General features: G+C 32.7%; 1 protein-coding gene across 2 annotated transcripts in view; it reads left to right on the forward strand.

The window, feature by feature from the left end:
- Window positions 1-359: 359 nt before the first annotated feature.
- LOC145255748 (uncharacterized) overlaps window positions 360-24314 on the forward strand; it is a 50613-nt gene continuing 26658 nt past the window's right edge. For both annotated transcript variants that reach the window (XR_013863899.1, XM_080114393.1), the window contains exons 1-6: window positions 360-1520; window positions 7021-7137; window positions 11221-11265; window positions 18452-18581; window positions 21071-21171; window positions 21631-21680. Coding sequence is in view for 1 of the 2 variants with exons in the window: in XM_080114393.1 (XP_079970519.1) it covers window positions 533-1520; window positions 7021-7137; window positions 11221-11265; window positions 18452-18581; window positions 21071-21171; window positions 21631-21680 (1431 nt within the window). In the remaining variant the exon portion in view is untranslated. The remainder of the gene's footprint in view (window positions 1521-7020; window positions 7138-11220; window positions 11266-18451; window positions 18582-21070; window positions 21172-21630; window positions 21681-24314) is intronic.

Consider the following 24314-nt stretch of genomic DNA (forward strand, 5'->3'; position numbering starts at 1 on the left):
ATCCAGAGTGCCTCTTTTTGGAAAGATGAATTTTCCCACATTATGTATAACTTTTCCCTCGTGGGGAGGCGAGGCAAACAAATAGGGAAATTTTGTAGTGAACAAAAATGATTAAGATGTAAAATATATTTTTTTATAAGATTTTTTTTTTTAATTTTTAATTGTGATGAGTTGGTTTTTAACTTTTGTAATGAGCTGACGGGGGTTTCTCGACGGTATTTTTATTTACCTCTAAAAATGGACATTAATTTTATTATTTTAATTATGTGATTAAGATTTAGTAAATCTCTCCAGATTTCTACCCGCTGGTACATCGAAATAAGAAAGATTAACGCATATGAATTACGTCCCCTGTGTTTGCTCTTCAGCGAAAGAGGTTAACAAAACTCCATCTATCCAAACAGCATGACCGGCGTGAAAATCTCATATCGCACAATCTAAATGTTTCCAATGACATGGTAAAAGAATATCGCGTTACAATCACTGTTATACTTATCGACCATAAAAAACATTTGTTTGTAAAATAATTACGATGTTATCGAGACGAGTGTTCGGTTTCCATAGCTACATAAATACTGTACATTTTCTTAAGGTCAAATGTTGTCAACTTCCTCAGCAATGTTTTGCGATGTCCAACATTCATGACGATACAATTAACCCACCCCACGACGGAGAAGGTGATTTCTTTGGAATCACAGAAAGCGATTTATTTAATAAAAACCAAACTTTTCTGTCGAACGATTCTTCTTTAAATGAAACTGGTTCATCCAAGGAAGAACTTTTAAGCAAACACTTATCGAAAAATCTTCAGCTGAATGTGGAAAAATATGTTAACACTAAATTTGGGAAAATCCGATTTGACTGGCAAAATACTGTCCCGTCCAAAGTCGAGAGTATTTCTTCGCCTAAAATAAAACAATCGCAAGAAACTGCAAGAGGACCGGAACAAAGTGGCGGCGAGATGGATTATTTCAGTGAAATGTATTTCCAACAAAGTTTAAATGAGAAATCGCAAACTTCTACCATTGTTGATAATAATGCAAATTCAGTAAAGAGTGCAGATATCAATCCAAAGATTATTCTCGAAGAAGATATGGAATATATAAATTCTCAATATTTTGGTAATTATGGAGAAAATGTAGAAAATCCTAATCTTTTCGGCACTGTTTATTTGGAAGCAGAAAACTCTACGTATGATCACTTTCAATCATCTAGCTTAAAAAATAATCCTTCAACTTCTGAAGAATTTACGCATGATGCCAATTTTATTGAATCTCATTATTTTCCTCGCACGTCAGATAAAAGTGATTCTTATGAAACAAATCTTTCAGGTGCCACAGAAAACAATTTGGATTTTTCTGAGGAGAACCCACGCGCACGCGCTTCAACTCCAGAAACTCCCCAGAGGGTCGAACACCAAGATTCTACTACAAAACACAGTTTCACACACGCTCCTAAGTATCAAAATGCGTTTGAAGCATCGCAGGAAATTCGCCGTGAAATCAAAAGAAAAAAAGAAGGTAAGTTTGGTTTGATTTTAGTAAAAAAAAATAATAAATAAAGGCAGTCTCGCAGTCAAGTCCCGGCAAAGTTCGACAACTCTTTTGGGTTTGTATTACTGTACACATAGATTCGAAAAAGTTGTCAAAAAACAAATATATAACAAATAAATGTTATCAAAGGCAAGATAAGTTACTTTTCTACCTAACTGGATATATCTTTTGTGTTTTTGTTCAATGTAACATATTTATTCAGCTCGAAAAACATACAGTGTTTACCGATGTATTGGAAAATTCAAGATGGCGTCTCACACCCTCTTTAACACCGTAAGTTTGGGAAAAGGTGTTATAAATAAAAATAAAACTATAGAAAATACTATTAAAAATTGAGCGAGTTTTTAACAGTATTTTAACCGGGTTTTTATTTATAACACCTTTTCCCAAACTTACCGTGTTAAAGAGAGAATCAGACGTCATCTTGAATGATCCAATACATCGGTAAACACTGTATGGTTTTCGAGCTTAATAAACATGTTACATTGAATAAAAACACGAAAAATGTATCCAGTTTGGTAGAAAAGTAACTTATCTTGCCTTTGATAACATTTATTTGTTATATATTTGTTTTTTGACAACTTTTTCGAATCTATGTGTACAGTAATACAAACCCACAAATATATAGCAAATAGATGTTACCAAAGGCAAGATAAGTTACTTTTCTACCAAACTGGATATAATTTTCGTGTTTTTATTCACTGTAACATGTTATTCAGCTCGAAAAACATACAGTGTTTACCGATGTATTGGAAAATTCAAAATGGCACCCAACTCTCTCTTTAACACGGTAAGTTCGGGAAAAGGTGTTATAAATAATAAACTAGACAAAATACTGTTAGAAATTCGCTCAATATATGTTACCGTGACATAAGTTGACATATATTCGGTGAGTTTTTAATAGTATTTTTTCTAGTTTATTATTTATAACATCTTTTCCCAAACTTACCGTGTTAAAGAGAGAATCAGACGCCATCTTGAATTTTCCAATACATCGGTAAACACGGCATGTTTTTCGAGCTGAATAAACATGTTACATTGAATAAAAACACAAAAAATGGGTTTGTATTACTGTACACACAGATTCGAAAAAGTTGTCAAAAAACAAATATATAACAAATAAATGTTATCAAAGGCAAGATAAGTTACTTTTCTACCTAACTGGATATATTTTTCGGGTTTTTATTCAATGTAGCATGTTTATTCAGCTCGAACAACATACAGTGTTTACCGATGTATTGGAAAATTCAAAATGGCGCCTCATTCCCTCTTTAACACGGTAAGTTTGGGAAAAGATGTTATAAATAAAGAACTAGACAAAATACTATTAAAAACCCGCCGAATATATGTCAACCTATGTCATGGTAACTTATATTGAGCTAGTTTTTTAGCAAGCAGTATTTTATCCAGTTTTTTATTTATAACACCTTTTCTCAAACTTACTGTGTTAAAGAGAGAGTCAGACGCCATCTTGAATTTTCTAATACATCGGTAAACACGGTATGGTTTTCGAGCTGAATAAAAATGTTACATTGAAATGTATATATCTATATAAGAGCCAGGTACGTCCAAGGATGGAATACTGTTGCCACATTTGGGCAGGAGCTGCTAGAAAGGACTTGTCCTGCCTTGATAGAGTTCAAAATAGACTTCGTAGCCTCATAGGAGATGTCCTTTTCTCTTCTCTGCAGCCTCTGTCTCGCAGAGGGGATGTTGCAAGTTTGTCTCTAATGTATCGTTATTTTCATGGAAAGTGTTCAACTGAGCTTCAGTCTATGGTCCCCCTTCACCAAACTTGCACAAGAAACACTCGTCTAGCTGAAAACACTATCAATAATTCCCTCCCACTCTTTATCTCTCCCTAAACCTAAACGTAGATTCCATGAACAAAGCTTCTTTCTTAGAACTGCACGCCTGTGGAATTGTCTTCCGTTTTCCTGCTTTCTGGCTGACAATATGGTTGTCTTCAAGTCTAACGTAAATAAGTTTTTGATGAGCCGTTCCATATGTTAACAAATTTACCGAATTTTCATTACTAATGATTACTATATTGTCCAATTTCTACTGTACACTCTTTAACCCTTATCCTCCAGTGGCATCTTGGCCTTGATAATGTGGTGATGCCTGTGTAAAAAAAGAACAAAACTCCTTCAACATTATTTCATCATAGTTAGAATCACCGGATTTGGGAAGCCCAAGCGACTCGAGGCTGAACATCCACTCCAAACCCCTATCCATTCGGTTATTCTCAAAAATATCTGAAAAAGGATCAACATAAGAAGGACAGGGATTCATCACATTATTGACAAGTGAGTCATTGCAAGGAAACCTGACAATTTGGTCATAGCTTTGGTTCTTGGAGAATTCGGTGAAAGGCTTCATTTGGTTGTCTTGTGTCCGCAAAGGAGACTATACCAGCTGGGGTTTCCCAAGTAGTTCCATGTATACACTCCACTATCTTAATAGGGTACATATGCTACAGGAGATCCACCCCCATCAGATCACAAAGGCGAACAGATCCACTTGTAATCTTTGTTGCCAGATCCAAGCCCAAGTCCTGGAGATTCTTTCAAACTAGAAGCAAAACAGGAACCTTGTCAGTAAGATCTAGCTGATTGTCGATAAGAATTGGAACTTGAGGGGCAGCACCCAAGAACAAATCAACCACAGCCATTAACTGTTTAAACCAGTGGTGCCTCTTTCCCACAAAAGAGACCACATCTAGAGCCACATCTTCCAACGAGTCCAGGTCACAATGTAGATGGTCTAAGACTTCCCCAGAAAAATATGACCTCTGGCTACTGAAATCTAAGAGACAGGTCAGTGAAACCGAGTAACTTCCCCTTCTAATGGTAATCTTGATCATAGGCAATATGTTCTGGGCTGGTCAAGCATTAGTGCTCACATTAATGTTAGTTCCAGTTTCGTGTTACTCCCTTAGTGATTATCTCAAAAGAGCACCATAAGGAGAAGAGAAGGTATACTCTAAGCCACAACTATAATATTTATGACCACATTGTTAAATAAATCAATGATTGACTATCCTTGTGATCTGGAACTCAACGCATTACAAAACACATCCCTTGTTGCAATATTTTTGCTCTATAATGGGATATGATCCCGCACAGTCGGGAGATTCTATTTATAAACGATGCTGCTAGGAACTGACGAATCAAATTAATTCACGTTCTGCTACCAACCAATCAGAAACCAGAATTGCTCCATAAATATTAAACTTTTCTGTAGCAACTTTGCATATGTTTTCTTCGTGTCAACATAGGAAGAATCTTTTGCACTGAATTCCAACTCGAGAACTGTCTACTGAGAATCAGTCACCTCCAGGACTTGTGTAGAACAACTAACCATCGGAAATTGTTCTGAAACTAAACATGGCTTACACTTCTAGATCCCTAATGCATGCCAACGTGTAAACCAGATGTTAAACCAAATATAATAAATGACAACGATCACATAAAGGTCAGAAGAAACAAAAGGATGTTATTACTATAGACATATATAGTACATATTAATGAGTGTGAAAAAAATGTTTGTTTACTCTTTTCTATTGGAAGAATGAACTTTTCTTTTTTATTCAAAACTTCTGATGAAACAAATGTTAGTGGGGGGGGGAGGTATTATCATTAAACATTATTTTCGATAAATAATGAATGTTAAAGTATACATAGTCACCACCACCCCTATAAAATGCAGATTTAAAAGATCATTTTGATTCCTAAAGATTAAAGCATAAATTAGAAGTAGATATCCCAAAACAAAATTTTATTATAACAGAAAGGTAGTTTATTTGAAGCATTGCTGGTAAATAGATATGGAGGAGTATAAAATGGCTATTGCAATGCAAGGAACCGGCTGTTGTATTGATGTGATGTATGAACAAAAATGGACAAATGAAAGAAGGTCTTATTTGTTTTTGTTATTTTTTTATCTTCGCATATCCATTTATTTTTCAAGATAAACACAATACAAATCAGTAAACATGAACTTACTGTTTAATGTAACCAGGATGGTGGAGGTCTTAATATTTCGAGAATCTCTTTTTCAAAAGGAAAGTGGAGGTCTTAATATTTCTAGAATATCATCTCTTTTTCAAAAGGAAAGGGGCCAAAGAATGTCCATTTTTGTTCATACATCACACCAATACAACACCTGGTTCCCTGCATTGCTATAGCCTTCTTATACTCCTCCATATCTAAAATTTTATTACTTCCATCAAGGCAGAGGTTATTTTTTCAGTTGAGTTTCTCATTACATTTGTTTGTGTATGACTTTACATTCACATCGCTTAACCAATCATCACTAAACTTGGTCAAATATCAGTCATGGTCTAACTTAGAATTGATTTAATTTTGGGATATCTAAGTCTTTGAAAAGATGAAATTACATTTTTGGTGATAACTTTGGTTCTGTTCATCATCGACTCACTACTTGGCCCATATTTTAATTAATGAAGTCCTGCATCTTTTATGCCCTTTGATCTTGGCCATGAAAAGTTTGGTTAGAAATTTTAACAGAATTTCAACTTGTGTTTATTTCCCAAATTGGATGTATGGATCTGATGTTCTTTGATAACACGCAAAATTTCAACCGGATAAAATAGTTTTCATGGTTAGTAATGTTTTCATGGCATAACTTTGGGGAAAACTTTATACAGAAATAAGACCCAGATAAGACTTTTGTAAAACATAAACCATAATATACAATTTGGTAGTACAATTAGCTATCGAATTATAATCTTTTAAAATTTATTGGAAATAAACAGATGATTTGCCTTATATGCTATTGATCCAGAAGTCAAATTTTATATTGTAGAACTCAAACTGCAGTGAAAAATCTTTACAAACTGCAAGTGAAAAATCCTTACAAATGCAAAGTCATTTTGTTAAATGAAAATTAATAATGGAAACAATAATTATTAGATGAAGCCATTTCTCGTTTTTTGGGGTTTTTTTTTTTGTAATTCTATTGTTTTTTTTTTTGTTTTTTTTTTGTAATTCTATTGTTTTTTTGTTGTTGTTTTTTGTAATTCTATTGTTTTTTTGTTTGTTTTTTTTGTAATTCTATTGTTTTTTTGTTTGTTTTTTTGTAATTCTATTGTTTTTTGTTTTTTTGTAATTGTTTTTTTGTTTTATTTTGTAATTCTATTGTTTTTTTTTTGTTTTTTTTTTTTGTAATTCTATTGTTTTTTTTTGTTTTTTTTTGTAATTCTATTGTTTTTTTTTGTAATTCTATTGTTTTTTGTTTTTTTTGTAATTCTATTGTTTTTTTTTGTAATTCTGTTTTTTTTTTTTTGTAATTCTATTGTTTTTTTGTTTTGTTTTTTTTGTAATTCTATTGTTTGTTTTTTTTTACCTGATCAGCATTAACTTTAGGTTTTGTTTTTAAATTCTTTTTAATTTAATATTTGAAGGAATTTGATTTTGAAATTTCTGTTTTACAATCTTTTTAGGACCGCAAGTTGACAGTAAAGGTTTCCGAATTTTAAAGGATCAAGTGAATGACCTGAGTCAATTGACGACATATGAAATAGCAAATCATCTGAAAAGTCGAATAATTTACAACAAAAGTAAGCAATAATTCTATTAATGTGTTATTTTATGATGTTGAGCATTCATTTCTTTTTTATGTACTCATTTCTTAGCAATAGTTCAAATATATTTTTTGTTTGAATTTGTTTTTTATTAATGTGTTATCCCTTATCAAGACCTATAGACCACTAAAGGGTAAGGCTTAATGAGATTGTCAGCTATTGATGAACAACAACTTGAGAGGATTGGAAACGATGGGTGAAATGATTAAAGCTTAATTATTTAAATGGACAGCTCAATGAGAATCTGTTAACATTAGACTTAAAAACGACCATGTTATAGTCAGCTTAAAAGCAATTTTGTGGTATTGTGTTCTACAGATAGAAAGTTCTTGGAAAGAAACTTTGTTTATGGAAGTACTATTTAGTTTTAGATAGAGAGCCGGAGAAAGGAAAATTGTTTACAATGGTTGTAGCTAGACAAGTTTTTTTGTGAATATTTTATCAGGAATCTGACCAGAGATTTGTGCTCAGTGAAGCACTCATCATGAAAAAAATAATAACTAGCAATGTCGCTTTTGTGAGAAAGATTGTGTAGAGAAGAAAAAAGATCATTCCTCACTGGATTGTGAAGTGCAGCTAAGTATGCGCTGAGTGCCTCCCCACCCCAGATGTGGCAACAGTGCTCCATCTTATGGTGTATGTGACTCTTATACTGGTAGGGGATTGCATTAGAAGTGAAGTACTTCCTGGAGCAGCAATATTAACAACAGATTTGATGTAATTTTTTTATTTCAGGACTGGAGTGGAGATCAATCTTAGCAGCTTATTAAAACTTTTAAGAATAAAGGCATTGATTTCATCTAGTGAGGATCCGAGCATTGCTGATGAAAGGAGAGAACCTTAGTTTTAAATGTATTAAAAGTAACAAGCTACTTTTTCCCCTATTGCATCATGTGCTTCAGGTCATAAGAGAGAAAATCAGAAAGCTCTTGATCATCAATGATCTTCAAAGTTCTGCCATAGGTGTGTGTCATTGTCAGTAGATTTATCATTGTCACAAAATTAAATACATATATTTGTGTATATTATTTTTGGAAGCACAATTCTTTTATGGAATTTGCTCCAGACAAAGCATGAAGCCACTTCATGTAAAGAGCTAAAAAAATATCACTTTAAAATAAAAAAAACTATCTAATAATGAATGCTAAATAGATAGAAATAACCTCACAGCTAAATTTGTAGGTATTGATATTGTTGAATTCTATGATGTTTTTCTTTGATGATTTCTTCAAATGGACTCAGGAACTGGATATTTTTTTTCAAACACATCACAATTGGTAAGTTGTCAAGGTAGGAATCTTATCAGCAGCTCACATTACAAGAGCCTTTCATTGTTCTTAATTTATTTTCAGCATATATGTTGAATTCCACAATGTGGTCACATCTTGAATGAGTTTGTTTTTCCAAACTAAGCTGATCCTGTATTTCATTTAATTTGTTAATTGCTAATAGAAAGCGATTAAAGTGAGAAACTGTATTTCTGTTAAATGATGTAATATTTGTCTTCACAACCTTAGTTACAATGAATGATAGTTATTCTGAATCACATTCTCTGACACTAGTGACCATATTTGTTCCTGAATCCTGCAAGACTAAGAAAACTTTATTGAAGAACATTTTGCAATTCTCCATTTATTCTTGTACCTGTGTGTGCACCAGGGAATAGAACTCTTAAGAACAGCTCTGCAGTGTTCAAAGTCATTTGTAAATCAATGAGCATTATCTGATGTAGCTGTCCAAGTGTTTGTAATTCATAAAATGCTGCTAATTTCAGCAAGAGACAGTTGAATTTATATTTTACTTTTATAAATATATCAAAAATTATTTTACAGTAAAGTACTTATTTAATGGAATGCTGTAATTTGAACAAAGTTTTGCAACAAGCCTATTAAATTCAATGTCAGATGTTACAGAATATGGTTGAATATCAACAGCAATCATTTCTCTTATCAGATAATGGATCTCTTGTGACCTGTGGTCATTAATATTCCAAATTTTCTTTTTGGCCAATATTGATTCTATAGTAGTTTTTATGGAGGCTCGTAGTTATTCTTTAGTTATTAGTTATTCCTACTTATTCCTGAAATGTCTGTCCCTGAATATTCATTGTGCTTCCTTTTTTATCTCCAACTTTTGCTTCTTCTTCTTAATGAACATTTCTAAGATGGTTTAACATATTAGTCATTGTAAAAAAGTTTGCTGATCTGCCCCCTTTTGATGTGATAGATTGACATAATTTGCGAGCAGCTGTATTCTTGTTCTTGGGATTGACATTAAAATTCTTCAAGCAGAAACTGGTTGCCATACTGGTTGAAGGTTGTTGTGTATATTTAGTTAATTTTTACATATTTAAATTACTTATGTCTGATATCTAATTAGTAATTTATCTCAACAAAATATACATTATGTAAACCAGAAAAATAAAAATATATATGCAATGATAGCAAGACTTAAAAAACGAGGAACAAGAGTATGACTGATGAAGAATGCTTTATTTTCAGTTTGCACATCGTCGCAATTTACCGTACAATTCCTTAACATGAAAACTGAAAGATGAATTAATTTTTTTTTGACAATGATTTAAAGTAAAAAAATAATATTTGATAGGAAGAGAAAGGAAGGAAATTGTAAAAGTCTACATGTTAACATCACATCATGCCTTATTTGATAATATGGTGTAGATGATGCATGTATCTTCGATAAATTTTCACTGGCAAGCAAAAAAGGGAGTTAACTTGTTTTCATTTACAAAATAATTAATATTAATATCATTTTGGACAACAAAATTTGCATTAGAAAACCTATTAATCGGCCAATTTTATAATTGGTATAGCCCTAGTGTGCAGCCATCCCTCTTTCAAGCTTGAGTATTGAAATCTCATTTGACTGCATCATTGTATGGTGTGACGAGGCAGACAACTGTCATTGAATTGGCAGGAGTAAAGGTGCAGGATATATTCGTTTACAATTTGGCCTCAGCAACATGGATATGAATAGCTTAAATGAAGCCACAGCCATTGTGAGGCAGCAATTTTAATATCATTGGCTTAAAAAGTTTTCTCAATGTTTTTAAAGGGATACTGCTGAGCTAGTAAGGCATGACAGCCACTCTCAGGCCAGCAATCTTGTGCTTGTTGCAAATACAGTAGAACCCGACGGGATACAGCATTAAAAATTAGTAACAATAATACACATGTGTATAATCAAATAACATTATAAATAACACCATAAGGTGGAGAAAATACCGTAACCAGGAGCCAGAAAAATATCATATTCCACATTGTAACCTGAGAAAAACGTATCCTATGGTTCTATTGTATAAAGATTTATTTCATAGCTGTGGACAAGTGTATCATTTTGGGGGAGAAATCCGACATTTATATACTCCTTCCACAACATCAATATCCAGAAGTTTTCTTGTGAATCTGACCTGGGCATTAATGTCTTCAGTGATTCTCATTCAACAAAGTACATAACATGGTCAAGAAGACTGAGAATGCCATTACATTACTTAACAAAACTGTTGTTAGCCACTCTCTACTTATTTAAAATTGTATACAGCTATGGTGCGATCACGCTTAGAATTTACATCATCAGTCTAGAACCCTGATTTTGCTCAGAACATTGACAACCTGAAAATTATTCAAAAACATTTAATCAAGCAAATACTCCATCAGATACTCTGAATGTCTTGTTTTCCTGGGATTGGATTCATTGAAACTCTGATGTCTACCAACTGAATTAGTTAAAATCCATAAAATTATTAACCATCAGCAACAAACTTTAGAACCGTTTTGATTTCTATGTATCTAACATATGACATGTGAACGAGTCAATAAACAGCACAGCTCCCATAACATGCTACAAATTTTTTCACACTACAAAATGGCTGATGCCTGTATCAATTGTTGCTGCGAAGCCTCTGCACCATTTAAAACCATTGTACTTCCCAAAATTCATCAAAACTAAATGTCTCCTTCCATACACATGCACTTTTGACGAGTTACACCTGAGCATTGTATATGATGGTTTCATTATAAATTCTTTTAATTTTTGCAGATGATCTGATTGTAATTAATAAGCCCTATGGATTATCTTCTCATGGTAAGTTCTTCAGATTTCATGGCATTCATATTTCAAAAATTAGCACAAAATTGATAATGAAACTGGTTTAAAATTAATTTTGTATTCTTTGAAAATTGAGGAATCAAGATAATTTAGAATTAAACGCTAAAACTTATTCATTGAGGAAGGTTTATAACACTGAAATCAGATCTGAAGACACTAAGATCTACGATCTTTAACAGTGGAACTATATAAGTACATAGACATAATAGAAGTAAATATTATTTGTAATAAAAACAAAAGACAAAAGACAGTGTCCTGGTCAACCTAGATGAGATTATGATTATTTTCCCTTGGACAATCATTCAATTATTAGTGAAAAGTGGAATCTCAAGGTTTGTTGCAATTTGACAATAAGTCCACTTTCAGATTAACTTATAATAACTTAAAATATTTCTCCTCTGAAAATTCTATTGCTTCTTTGGTTTATGTCATACTTAAAAGGTGACATTTGATGATGATATTTGAAATACAAAGAATATCAATTTGTATAAAAATATTGATGCTTTAAATGCCTGTACAGTTCTAGTGCTTCTAGATCAGACTGTTTGAAGCTTTTTGACTTAAAATGCACCAAACATTGATGTTAATTCGGAAATTTAATTTGGGAATTTTTGAAAACCATATAATGAATACTTTTGTTAAATAATTAAAATCTTTTTTTTTTCTGAAACTTTTAGCGTAAGACACCTTTTTCAAAGAAAATTGTTTTTTAGACAAAAAGTCTTAAAAAACAGTGTCTTACACCAAAGTCTCAGAAAGAAAAAAACTATTTTAATTATTCAGTAAAATATTTCATTATATTATTGTTTTCTCAAATTTTCAAATTAATTTTATGAAATAATGTTTTCAAAAATTGATGTTTTTTTTTTCTTTTGCAAAACTTAATAATCTTCAACAAAAAAAAAAAACAACAAGTTTCCTATTTAAAACAACCAAACCAAACATCAGGAATAAAAATTTTGAAGATATAAAAAACTTTAAGCATAAAAACTTTTGAAAATTAATAGATTGGACATTGAATAAACCAAAAAGGGTTGATATGACATAAAACAAAATCAAATAAACTTTTATAGTTCTGAATGCTGGTTGTCAATGAAAGAAACAGAAACTTTAAAATTATTTTTGTAAAGTTTTTATGTATGTGGTGTTTATTATGTGTGTGTAGTTGGAGATCATAAATCAAATATTAAAAAGCGACATGTTGGTATTCATTAGATTAAGGAAAAGGCATCTCAACCCCATCTTGAATGATAGCTGATGCAAGTATTTCTTGTTTAAGAAAGGGGTTGTAAAGAACAAAAAAGATACTCGAATGATATCCCATAAAAATTTGTGTGCAGTCGGCACCAACCTTATTCAGGATTTAACCAGCTTCCTCCGAAGGAGGAAGTTTCATGGGAGTATAAAATTCACAAGCGGTCCCCAGTCGCATGTATATCCTCGATAGGGGAGATGACGACGTTCATTTTTTGCAATTTTTTGCAGGGAGGGGTCAACGTCCACCTACATACAGCCCCTGGACTTCCCAAATTGGTCACCCATTTTAGTAATGACCAGGCTCAACGTTGCTTAACTTTGGTGATCTGGTGGGAACCGGTGTGTCAATGTGATTATGCCTCATTATAATATAATACATTATAATCCCATACAAATAGTAATTAATGATTCAGAAACCAAACTTGATTATCTTATCAGCCTTTGTTTGACATGATCTCACGATGTGTATTTTTAATTTACTTGTGTAGAGAAAATTGTAACGAGTGCGAGAGTTACTTGCTTCAAAAATGCTCACGTCAGCACATCTTGTACAGTTTAGCTGCTGAAAAATAGAACTAAAATGATAATGCCCAGTTAATTGTACTCAAGAACTGATCCAAATTTTCCCCAATCTTATGTAAATTAGATGATCTTGGGCTACATATAAGAGAGTTCATTTTAAGGAAGGCAAGCTGTATACATGTGCTACATTAAAGCATGATGTATACATGTGATACATTAAAGCATGATGTATACATGTGCTACATTAAAGCATGATGTATACATGTGCTACATTAAAGCATGATGTATACATGTGCTACATTAAAGCATGATGTATACATGTGCTACATTAAAGCATGGTGTATACATGTGCTACATTAAAGCATGATGTATACATGTGCTACATTAAAGCATGATGTATACATGTGATACATTAAAACATGATGTATACATGTGCTACATTAAAGCATGATGTATACATGTGATACATTAAAGCATGATGTATACATGTGATACATTAAAGCATGATGTATACATGTGATACATTAAAGCATGATGTATACATGTGCTACATTAAAGCATGATGTATACATGTGCTACATTAAAGCATGATGTATACATGTGATACATTAAAGCATGATGTATACATGTGATACATTAAAGCATGATGTATACATGTGATACATTAAAGCATGATGTATACATGTGATACATTAAAGCATGATGTATACATGTGCTACATTAAAGCATGATGTATACATGTGATACATTAAAGCATGATGTATACATGTGATACATTAAAGCATGATGTATACATGTGATACATTAAAGCATGATACATACATGTGCTACATTAAAGCATGATGTATGCATGTGCTACATTAAAGCATGATGTATGCATGTGCTACATTAAAGCATGATGTATGCATGTGCTACATTAAAGCATGATGTATGCATGTGCTACATTAAAGCATGGTGTATGCATGTGATACATTAAAGGATGGTGTATGCATGTGATACATTAAAGCATGGTGTATGCATGTGATACATTAAAGGATGATGTATGCATGTGCTACATTAAAGCATGATGTATGCATGTGCTACATTAAAGGATGATGTATGCATGTGATACATTAAAGGATGATGTATGCATGTGATACATTAAAGCATGGTGTATGCATGTGATACATTAAAGGATGGTGTATGCATGTGCTACATTAAAGGATGATGTATGCATTGCTACATTAAAGCATGATGTATGCATGTGCTACATTAAAGCATGATGTATGCATGTGATACATTAAAGGATGGTGTATGCATGTGATACATTAAAGGATGATGTATGCATGTGATACATTAAAGCATGATGTATACATGTGATACATTAAAGCATGGTGTATGCATGTGATACATTAAAGGATGATGTATGCATGTGATACATTAAAGGATGGTGTATGCATGTGATACATTAAAGGATGATGTATGCATGTGCTACATTAAAGCATGATGTATGCATGTGCTACATTAAAGCATGATGTATGCATGTGCTACATTAAAGGATGATGTATGCATGTGATACATTAAAGCATGGTGTATGCATGTGATACATTAAAGCATGGTGTATGCATGTGCTACATTAAAGGATGATGTATGCATGTGCTACATTAAAGCATGATGTATGCATGTGCTACATTAAAGCATGATGTATGCATGTGCTACATTAAAGCATGATGTATGCATGTGATACATTAAAGGATGATGTATGCATGTGATACATTAAAGGATGGTGTATGCATGTGATACATTAAAGGATGATGTATGCATGTGCTACATTAAAGCATGATGTATGCATGTGCTACATTAAAGCATGGTGTATGCATGTGATACATTAAAGGATGGTGTATGCATGTGCTACATTAAAGGATGATGTATGCATGTGATACATTAAAGGATGGTGTATGCATGTGATACATTAAAGGATGATGTATGCATGTGATACATTAAAGGATGATGTATGCATGTGATACATTAAAGGATGATGTATGCATGTGCTACATTAAAGCATGATGTATGCATGTGCTACATTAAAGCATGGTGTATGCATGTGATACATTAAAGGATGATGTATGCATGTGATACATTAAAGGATGGTGTATGCATGTGATACATTAAAGGATGATGTATGCATGTGATACATTAAAGCATGATGTATACATGTGCTACATTAAAGGATGGTGTATGCATGTGCTACATTAAAGGATGATGTATGCATGTGATACATTAAAGGATGGTGTATGCATGTGATACATTAAAGGATGATGTATGCATGTGATACATTAAAGGATGATGTATGCATGTGATACATTAAAGGATGATGTATGCATGTGCTACATTAAAGCATGATGTATGCATGTGCTACATTAAAGCATGGTGTATGCATGTGATACATTAAAGGATGGTGTATGCATGTGATACATTAAAGGATGATGTATGCATGTGATACATTAAAGGATGGTGTATGCATGTGATACATTAAAGGATGATGTATGCATGTGATACATTAAAGGATGATGTATACATGTGATACATTAAAGCATGGTGTATGCATGTGATACATTAAAGGATGGTGTATGCATGTGATACATTAAAGGATGATGTATGCATGTGCTACATTAAAGCATGGTGTATGCATGTGATACATTAAAGGATGGTGTATGCATGTGATACATTAAAGGATGATGTATGCATGTGATACATTAAAGGATGGTGTATGCATGTGCTACATTAAAGGATGATGTATGCATGTGATACATTAAAGCATGGTGTATGCATGTGATACATTAAAGCATGGTGTATGCATGTGCTACATTAAAGGATGATGTATGCATGTGCTACATTAAAGCATGATGTATGCATGTGCTACATTAAAGCATGATGTATGCATGTGCTACATTAAAGCATGATGTATGCATGTGATACATTAAAGGATGATGTATGCATGTGATACATTAAAGGATGGTGTATGCATGTGATACATTAAAGGATGATGTATGCATGTGCTACATTAAAGCATGATGTATGCATGTGCTACATTAAAGCATGGTGTATGCATGTGATACATTAAAGGATGGTGTATGCATGTGCTACATTAAAGGATGATGTATGCATGTGATACATTAAAGGATGGTGTATGCATGTGATACATTAAAGGATGATGTATGCATGTGATACATTAAAGGATGATGTATGCATGTGCTACATTAAAGCATGATGTATGCATGTGCTACATTAAAGCATGGTGTATGCATGTGATACATTAAAGGATGATGTATGCATGTGATACATTAAAGGATGGTGTATGCATGTGATACATTAAAGGATGATGTATGCATGTGATACATTAAAGCATGATGTATACATGTGCTACATTAAAGGATGGTGTATGCATGTGCTACATTAAAGGATGATGTATGCATGTGATACATTAAAGGATGGTGTATGCATGTGATACATTAAAGGATGATGTATGCATGTGATACATTAAAGGATGATGTATGCATGTGATACATTAAAGGATGATGTATGCATGTGCTACATTAAAGCATGATGTATGCATGTGCTACATTAAAGCATGGTGTATGCATGTGATACATTAAAGGATGGTGTATGCATGTGATACATTAAAGGATGATGTATGCATGTGATACATTAAAGGATGGTGTATGCATGTGATACATTAAAGGATGATGTATGCATGTGCTACATTAAAGCATGATGTATGCATGTGCTACATTAAAGCATGATGTATGCATGTGCTACATTAAAGGATGATGTATGCATGTGATACATTAAAGCATGGTGTATGCATGTGATACATTAAAGCATGGTGTATGCATGTGCTACATTAAAGGATGATGTATGCATGTGCTACATTAAAGCATGATGTATGCATGTGCTACATTAAAGCATGATGTATGCATGTGATACATTAAAGGATGATGTATGCATGTGATACATTAAAGGATGGTGTATGCATGTGATACATTAAAGGATGATGTATGCATGTGCTACATTAAAGCATGATGTATGCATGTGCTACATTAAAGCATGGTGTATGCATGTGATACATTAAAGGATGGTGTATGCATGTGCTACATTAAAGGATGATGTATGCATGTGATACATTAAAGGATGGTGTATGCATGTGATACATTAAAGGATGATGTATGCATGTGATACATTAAAGGATGATGTATGCATGTGATACATTAAAGGATGATGTATGCATGTGCTACATTAAAGCATGATGTATGCATGTGCTACATTAAAGCATGGTGTATGCATGTGATACATTAAAGGATGATGTATGCATGTGATACATTAAAGGATGGTGTATGCATGTGATACATTAAAGGATGATGTATGCATGTGATACATTAAAGCATGATGTATACATGTGCTACATTAAAGGATGGTGTATGCATGTGCTACATTAAAGGATGATGTATGCATGTGATACATTAAAGGATGGTGTATGCATGTGATACATTAAAGGATGATGTATGCATGTGATACATTAAAGGATGATGTATGCATGTGATACATTAAAGGATGATGTATGCATGTGCTACATTAAAGCATGATGTATGCATGTGCTACATTAAAGCATGGTGTATGCATGTGATACATTAAAGGATGGTGTATGCATGTGATACATTAAAGGATGATGTATGCATGTGATACATTAAAGGATGATGTATGCATGTGATACATTAAAGGATGATGTATACATGTGATACATTAAAGCATGGTGTATGCATGTGATACATTAAAGGATGGTGTATGCATGTGATACATTAAAGGATGATGTATGCATGTGCTACATTAAAGCATGGTGTATGCATGTGATACATTAAAGGATGGTGTATGCATGTGATACATTAAAGGATGATGTATGCATGTGATACATTAAAGGATGGTGTATGCATGTGCTACATTAAAGGATGATGTATGCATGTGATACATTAAAGCATGATGTATACATGTGATACATTAAAGCATGGTGTATGCATGTGATACATTAAAGGATGATGTATGCATGTGCTACATTAAAGCATGATGTATGCATGTGCTACATTAAAGGATGATGTATGCATGTGCTACATTAAAGGATGATGTATGCATGTGCTACATTAAAGCATGATGTATTATTTGGAGCTCAGAGAACAAAATGATGTTAAGAGATGATGCAAATTACAGTGTCAGCAAAAATAGGTGCTGTCAATTTATTTCGAACACAACTTATAAAAGACGAATGTTTTTTGTGCTGCTCAAATCTTGTTTAGCATCCCATGTTTTTATTTCCAGTAAAAAATCATCAGTTTTGTTTTCTTCATTTTTATAGGTGGTCCAGGTATTCACGTGAATATTGCAAACTCACTTTCTGAACTTGCTAAAAAGATTCACCATTCTGGAGAAATTCATCTTGTTCATCGTTTAGACAAAGAAACAACTGGTGTTATGCTGCTTGCAAAGTAAGTCGTTTTCCATTTCATTACTAAACTTACTGTGGCCATAACAATGAAAAGACAAATGTTTTGAATCCAACAATTCTCAATAATTATTGCAGTTTTGATAATTTGAAGAATTATCCTCATTACATTTCAACCAATGTACCTTTTCAACCTTTTTCAGGTACATCTTTTCAAACACTGAAATCTTTATATATACAACTCAAGAACCAATACAGAATTATGAACTGAATATTTTATTTAATCTACAATGATATACAAGAAGTACAGTGGAATTCCTGGTAGATTGAGAGATGATAATGTGCAAGAGTGTAAGACAATGGAGACAGAATAAACTCTACTGTGGAGAAAATATATTTGGATGAAGTTCACAAGTTTTGTTATCTTGGTGATACTATTAGAACACAGAAGCAGGTGCTAGTATGATTGTAGGAATTAGTAGTGAATGAAATAAGTTCAGGAAACTTCTGCTATTATTAACTAGCAGAGCATTACCACTGTTAACGATAGGAAGTAATCTATGTAGATGTAGAACACTTGATGTAGCAAGGGCAGCTGGCAGGCTAATAAAAATATGTGAGGAAGTGATAAAGATGGACTTGATTAAATTAAAACCCGACCAACGATGAGTTAATTTCTTAAGGCTATGCAATACATGCCAGCATATAAACGGATATTAAACTGAATATAATGGTAGATAATTTTCATTTCATCAGCCATTACTCAATAGAAGAGTTCATTAATTATATTATTAGTTATTCTTGCTTTTGGTAAGGATTGAACCTTCAATCTCCAGAATGCTATCATTTAGAACTTATTGTTAATCAATACATCTCCTTTTTGTCAATTGTCCATAGATTCCATGAGTTTAACTAGAAGGTTTTCAAGTTTTAAAAAATGCATCAGAAAAAGGTCAACGTTTACATCGGTCAAACATTGTGAAAATAGCAACCAAGATGAGAACAGTAGTCCAAATAATATGAGTTATACAAATTATCGATCCCTATTTTGAAACATTGCTGTATTTGGTTTTTGAAAGTTAACACTTTTTAAGTTGTAGAAACGTAATTATGCCTTTAAGATTTTCATCAATTTCTGTATTTTCGGTATTGGTATAGCTTTTGAACCCCCCAAAGCCAACTTTTGCAGACACAGAATTTTTTTTTTAATGAAAATTGCTCCAGACAAGGTATGAAGCTACTTGATCTAAGGAACTAAAAAAAATAACAAAATAAAAACCACTATTTCGAGGTCAAAAATCAACAATAACTATGACATGGATAGATTCTGACCTAGAAAAAAAACTAGTCAGTATTCCTACGTCAGAAGAAATAATGAGACATTTAAAGAAAGAAAAATACTCACTGTATGTTTATTTTTATAAAAATTTAATTTTGACAAAAAAATTAATGAAACAACTTTTTCTTTCAGTATTGGTCCACTTTTTCAACCAGAAAAAGAAACAAACATTTTTTCCTTTTACTCTAATTTACTTTTATTATTTTTGTAACCGTTACTTATGAATTATTTTTTTTTTTTTGGAGTGTGTGGGGGGGGGGGGGTCCTAACTTTTTTATTTCTCTGTAAAAAATTCTTGACTATTGCCAATTTACAATTCAACTTGTCATCTGCTTTTCTGGTATCTTTCAGCTGTTTACATAAACAGTCAGAAAAAGTTGTTTTTGTCTGGTTCAAAAATTGTACCAGTACTTTTTGGAAAGACACTAATGTGTTTTATTTTTATCTTTTACGTGTGTTACAAAAACTGTGAACCATAAAAATATGAAAATTGTGATAAAAATTTCTATGAAAATTCATACGATTTCAATTTTTAAGTTTGTAATATTTTGCAGATGAATTTTAATTTTTTTTATGAATGATCCAATGACTTATCTTACCTGTTTCGTGCTAGGCTATGTATATTTCATTATTTGAATTTAAACAAATCATTTGGAAAAGTTTATCCAGTAATCTGTCATATTTTTTAATCTACAAAAAATCTATATAATAAAAGTGAATGTATCCATTTCATCATAGGAAGAGGTGTGATGCGAAGAATGAATAAGATGAAAAAAGTTGGTAGAAAAAGTAGCAGTGGCTGCTGCTGCTTTCAGAGCTTGATACCAGTCAATTCAGTATTCAGTTTTTAAGCTTTTAACATATGCTACTGCTTCTACTTCACATATTTAATATTAATAAAAAAATTTTGTTTTACAATGCAATAGCCATAGTTTTATATTTTCTTATCAATCAGTTTTGTTTTTTTGATTTCAAGTAGTGAACAGAAATTCTGAAGTTATAAATAAAAATTTGGTTAACAATTTAGAAATGTAAACTTTTTTCAAATGAATACTGTTTATACAAATTCTGATGAAACAATGGACATTCAACAGATTAAACTTTTCAAAGATTTGTCTCACTATTTTAAGAATTCAGTTAAAACATTACATACTCAATTTATAGTTTTTATTCATAAAAAATCCCTTTTACAGAACTGATAAAATGGCTTCTCTACTGAAAAATATGTTCAAAGAGCGTCAAGTAATAAAAACCTACTGGGCGTTGACTAAAGGAATTCCAAATCCACCAAAAGGTAAGTAAAAATTACCAGTGTCAAAATTTACAAATATATTGATTTATTATGATGCTAACACAAGCTTTATACAATTAAAGGGTGGGGGTCATTGTATATCTCGAAAAGGTTTTCTAATTTTTTGATTTGTATATATGAAATAAATACATTTAATGTAGAAAAAAAAAGTTGACAACTGGATAAACATGTGAAGGACATGACTCTTCACTATAACACACAAATGGTCATTCGTTATGGAGAGGCTGTATTTTGTGCATCCTATAGTGCTAGGATTCATAGAGACCGATTGAGGATGCAACAAGTAGGCCATCTCAGAAAACTACTACTCCTAAAAATTCTTCCTCTCATTCAAATTTTAAGTTAATGAATCATTTTACCTTTGAGATTTTTCATTTACAGATCCAAACTACACGTTAGAAAATTTCCAATTAATGTTTCAAAACCAATTTTATTTTGTAGGTATTATTGACATCCCTATTGCAGAAGGAACTGTTGATGGCAAACACCGGGTACGTTGTTGTGTTGGTTTTGTGGAAGGATATTGAGGTCCCACTTTTTAGCAGAATTGCAGTTTTTAAAAAGCAATATATATATATATATATATATATATATATATATATATACTAACAGGGAACTCTTTCAACTTTGACCTCTTGGCAGTCAAATTTTCGTCCAAAAACTGATTAAAAAGCTAGTTGCATGTCTGAATACCCTTTATGTAAAATTTCAAATGTTTAGACTCAAAATTGGTTGAATAGTTTGCTAGACATTGCAAAGGTCAAATGGTCAAATCTTTTGAACTTTGACCCTTTGGCAGCAAAATTTTCAGCCAAAACCCGATTAAAAAGCTTGCCCTATGTCTGAATACACTATATAAAATTTCAAATGTTTAGACCAAAAATTGGCTGAGTAATTTGGTAGAGACTGCAAAATCAATTTTTTAAACTTTGACATCAATTTTGACACCTTAACATTTATTGTTTTGGGCTCAAATTAAATTAAAAAGTTTCATCCATGTTGAAGTAACCTACATCTAAAATTTCAAGTGTGTAGGCCCAAAATTGGTGGAGACTTTGGTAGAGTTTTCAAAGGTCAAATCATTGACTCCTTGATAGTCAAATTTCTGTCCGAAAACCGATTAAAAAAAAAATTTTAATCAGTTTGGTTCGAAAATTTCAGCTGCCAAGGGGTCAAAATTCAAAAGATTTGACCTTTGTGGTGTCTAGCAAACTACTCAGCCAATTTTGGGTCTAAACATTTAAAATTTATACATAACGGGTATTCAGACATGCGGTAAGCATTTTAATCAGTTTTGGGGCAAAATTAGGCTGCCAAAAGGTCAAAGGTGAAAGATTTAACTTTTACGGATTCTACCAAATTCCTCCACCAATTTTGGATGTAAACACTTGAAATTTTAGGTAACTTGGACATGGGTAAAACTTTTTTATTCTTATTTGAGATCAAAATAATGTTAAGGGGTCAAAATTGGAGTCTAAGTTATAAAAAATTTACCTCTGTGGTCTCTATGAAATTACTCAGATAATTTTGGGTCTAAACATTTGAAATCTTACATAAAATGCATTGGTCCTTCAATGAAAACATTTATATAAAAATGGCATTGCCGGAGAAGTGAGCAGTAATGGTGTGCAACTATGCCTATGTCTCTGACTGAAATGCATGTGCCATGGTTTTTCTTAGTCTTCTTTATCTTCTTATGAGCCATGTTGGTATTCTAGTGTAATCCGGTGCCAGGGTGCAAAATCATAGTCTAGTTTACATATATAAGAAAAACAACACACAGTTGCACACATTGTATATAAGTGATTGGTTTTATGTGTGTGTGTGTGTCCTTAAGGACTTATTGCTAGCATCTCTATATCTGGGCTAAATCTTGCAGTTACCATTCTTCATCCTTTGCCATAATTATTCTTCAACGAGCTGTCATCATTCTCCATCACTCATTGCAATAGTCATTCTAGTTCTGCTCTAATAATTAGTGTCTTCAAAACATATATTTTTCCGCTGAAATCACAGATCTCTTTTTTTTTTTTCATTTACTTTCATTGGAAACTAGAGCTGTCCTTTTTTCTACATTTTTCCAAATTCTCTATCTTAATTTCATCTGACTGTTAACAGCTAATTGTCATGGTGTCATAGGTCTGTGGAGTTTAATGGATGTTTTAATGTTTTTCTTTTTTATCTTTTTATTGTCGTTTATTTTTTAGCTGATCTTGTAGAGTTGAATGTAATAATCAAAGAGGAAAGCGGCCGCGTGTGTGTGTGTGTGTGTGTGTGTGTGTGTGTGTCGTGCGGTCATACAACTTCGGATGGGATCTGAGAGAAAGAGAAATTAAAGATGGCAGCCATGGAGTTATAAGTTGTAGTCTCGTAAAATCTCATGAGATCTCATTTTCCACTGCACACGTATGCAAATGGAATGGGGTCAGCTTTCTGATAAAATGTCTGTTGGCAGAGGCAGTGGGGAGAGACGTGCTGGAAGTTGAGAGAGAAAGTTGTCAGTGACGAATTCTAGCTGGACTTTTGCGTATTGTATTTGGTTTATTTTGTTTTGCTGTTTACCAGCCCATTTAATGACAATCACTCGGATGTAAATGTGGCATGCAAAATAAATATCACACACGCTATCCTATTAATATATATTTACTTTCTCTTTTACTTCAGTAAAGAAATAAGCGTTTCTGGGTTGCAGACGTTAAATTAAACAGTGCTTTGGAATGTTTAAAAGGAGGTTTAAGTTCTTGCTGGATGTGGTAAATTTCCACGATGGGTATTGGTTCATTTGCATCCCATGTAAAAACCATGATGGGTGTTTTAGCGTTTCACGAAGACAGAGCTTTCTCGAACCCATGCTACACTTGAAGATTCAGAAAGAAACCACTTTGATTTTGGCGGGTAAATGTTTTTATAATGGCCGTCTGCTGCTTCAGGACTGATCACCGTATTCAAGTGTGAGGTAGCATAACATAGTTCCTTTTCTTTTATGTATGCAGGTGGTCACATTAAGTCATGTTCCTACGTGTTTTTAATAACGCATAAGCGTTTCAAAGCGATGATCGATGTGAAATGTTCTTGCCTGTCATTTATTCCGGCCGGACGTAGCAGTCGCTACAGTTGAGTGTTCA

This window comes from Euprymna scolopes, chromosome 31 (assembly GCF_053919585.1).
Source record: "Euprymna scolopes isolate OS-2025 chromosome 31, ASM5391958v1, whole genome shotgun sequence".
Lineage (NCBI taxonomy): Eukaryota > Metazoa > Mollusca > Cephalopoda > Sepiida > Sepiolidae > Euprymna > Euprymna scolopes.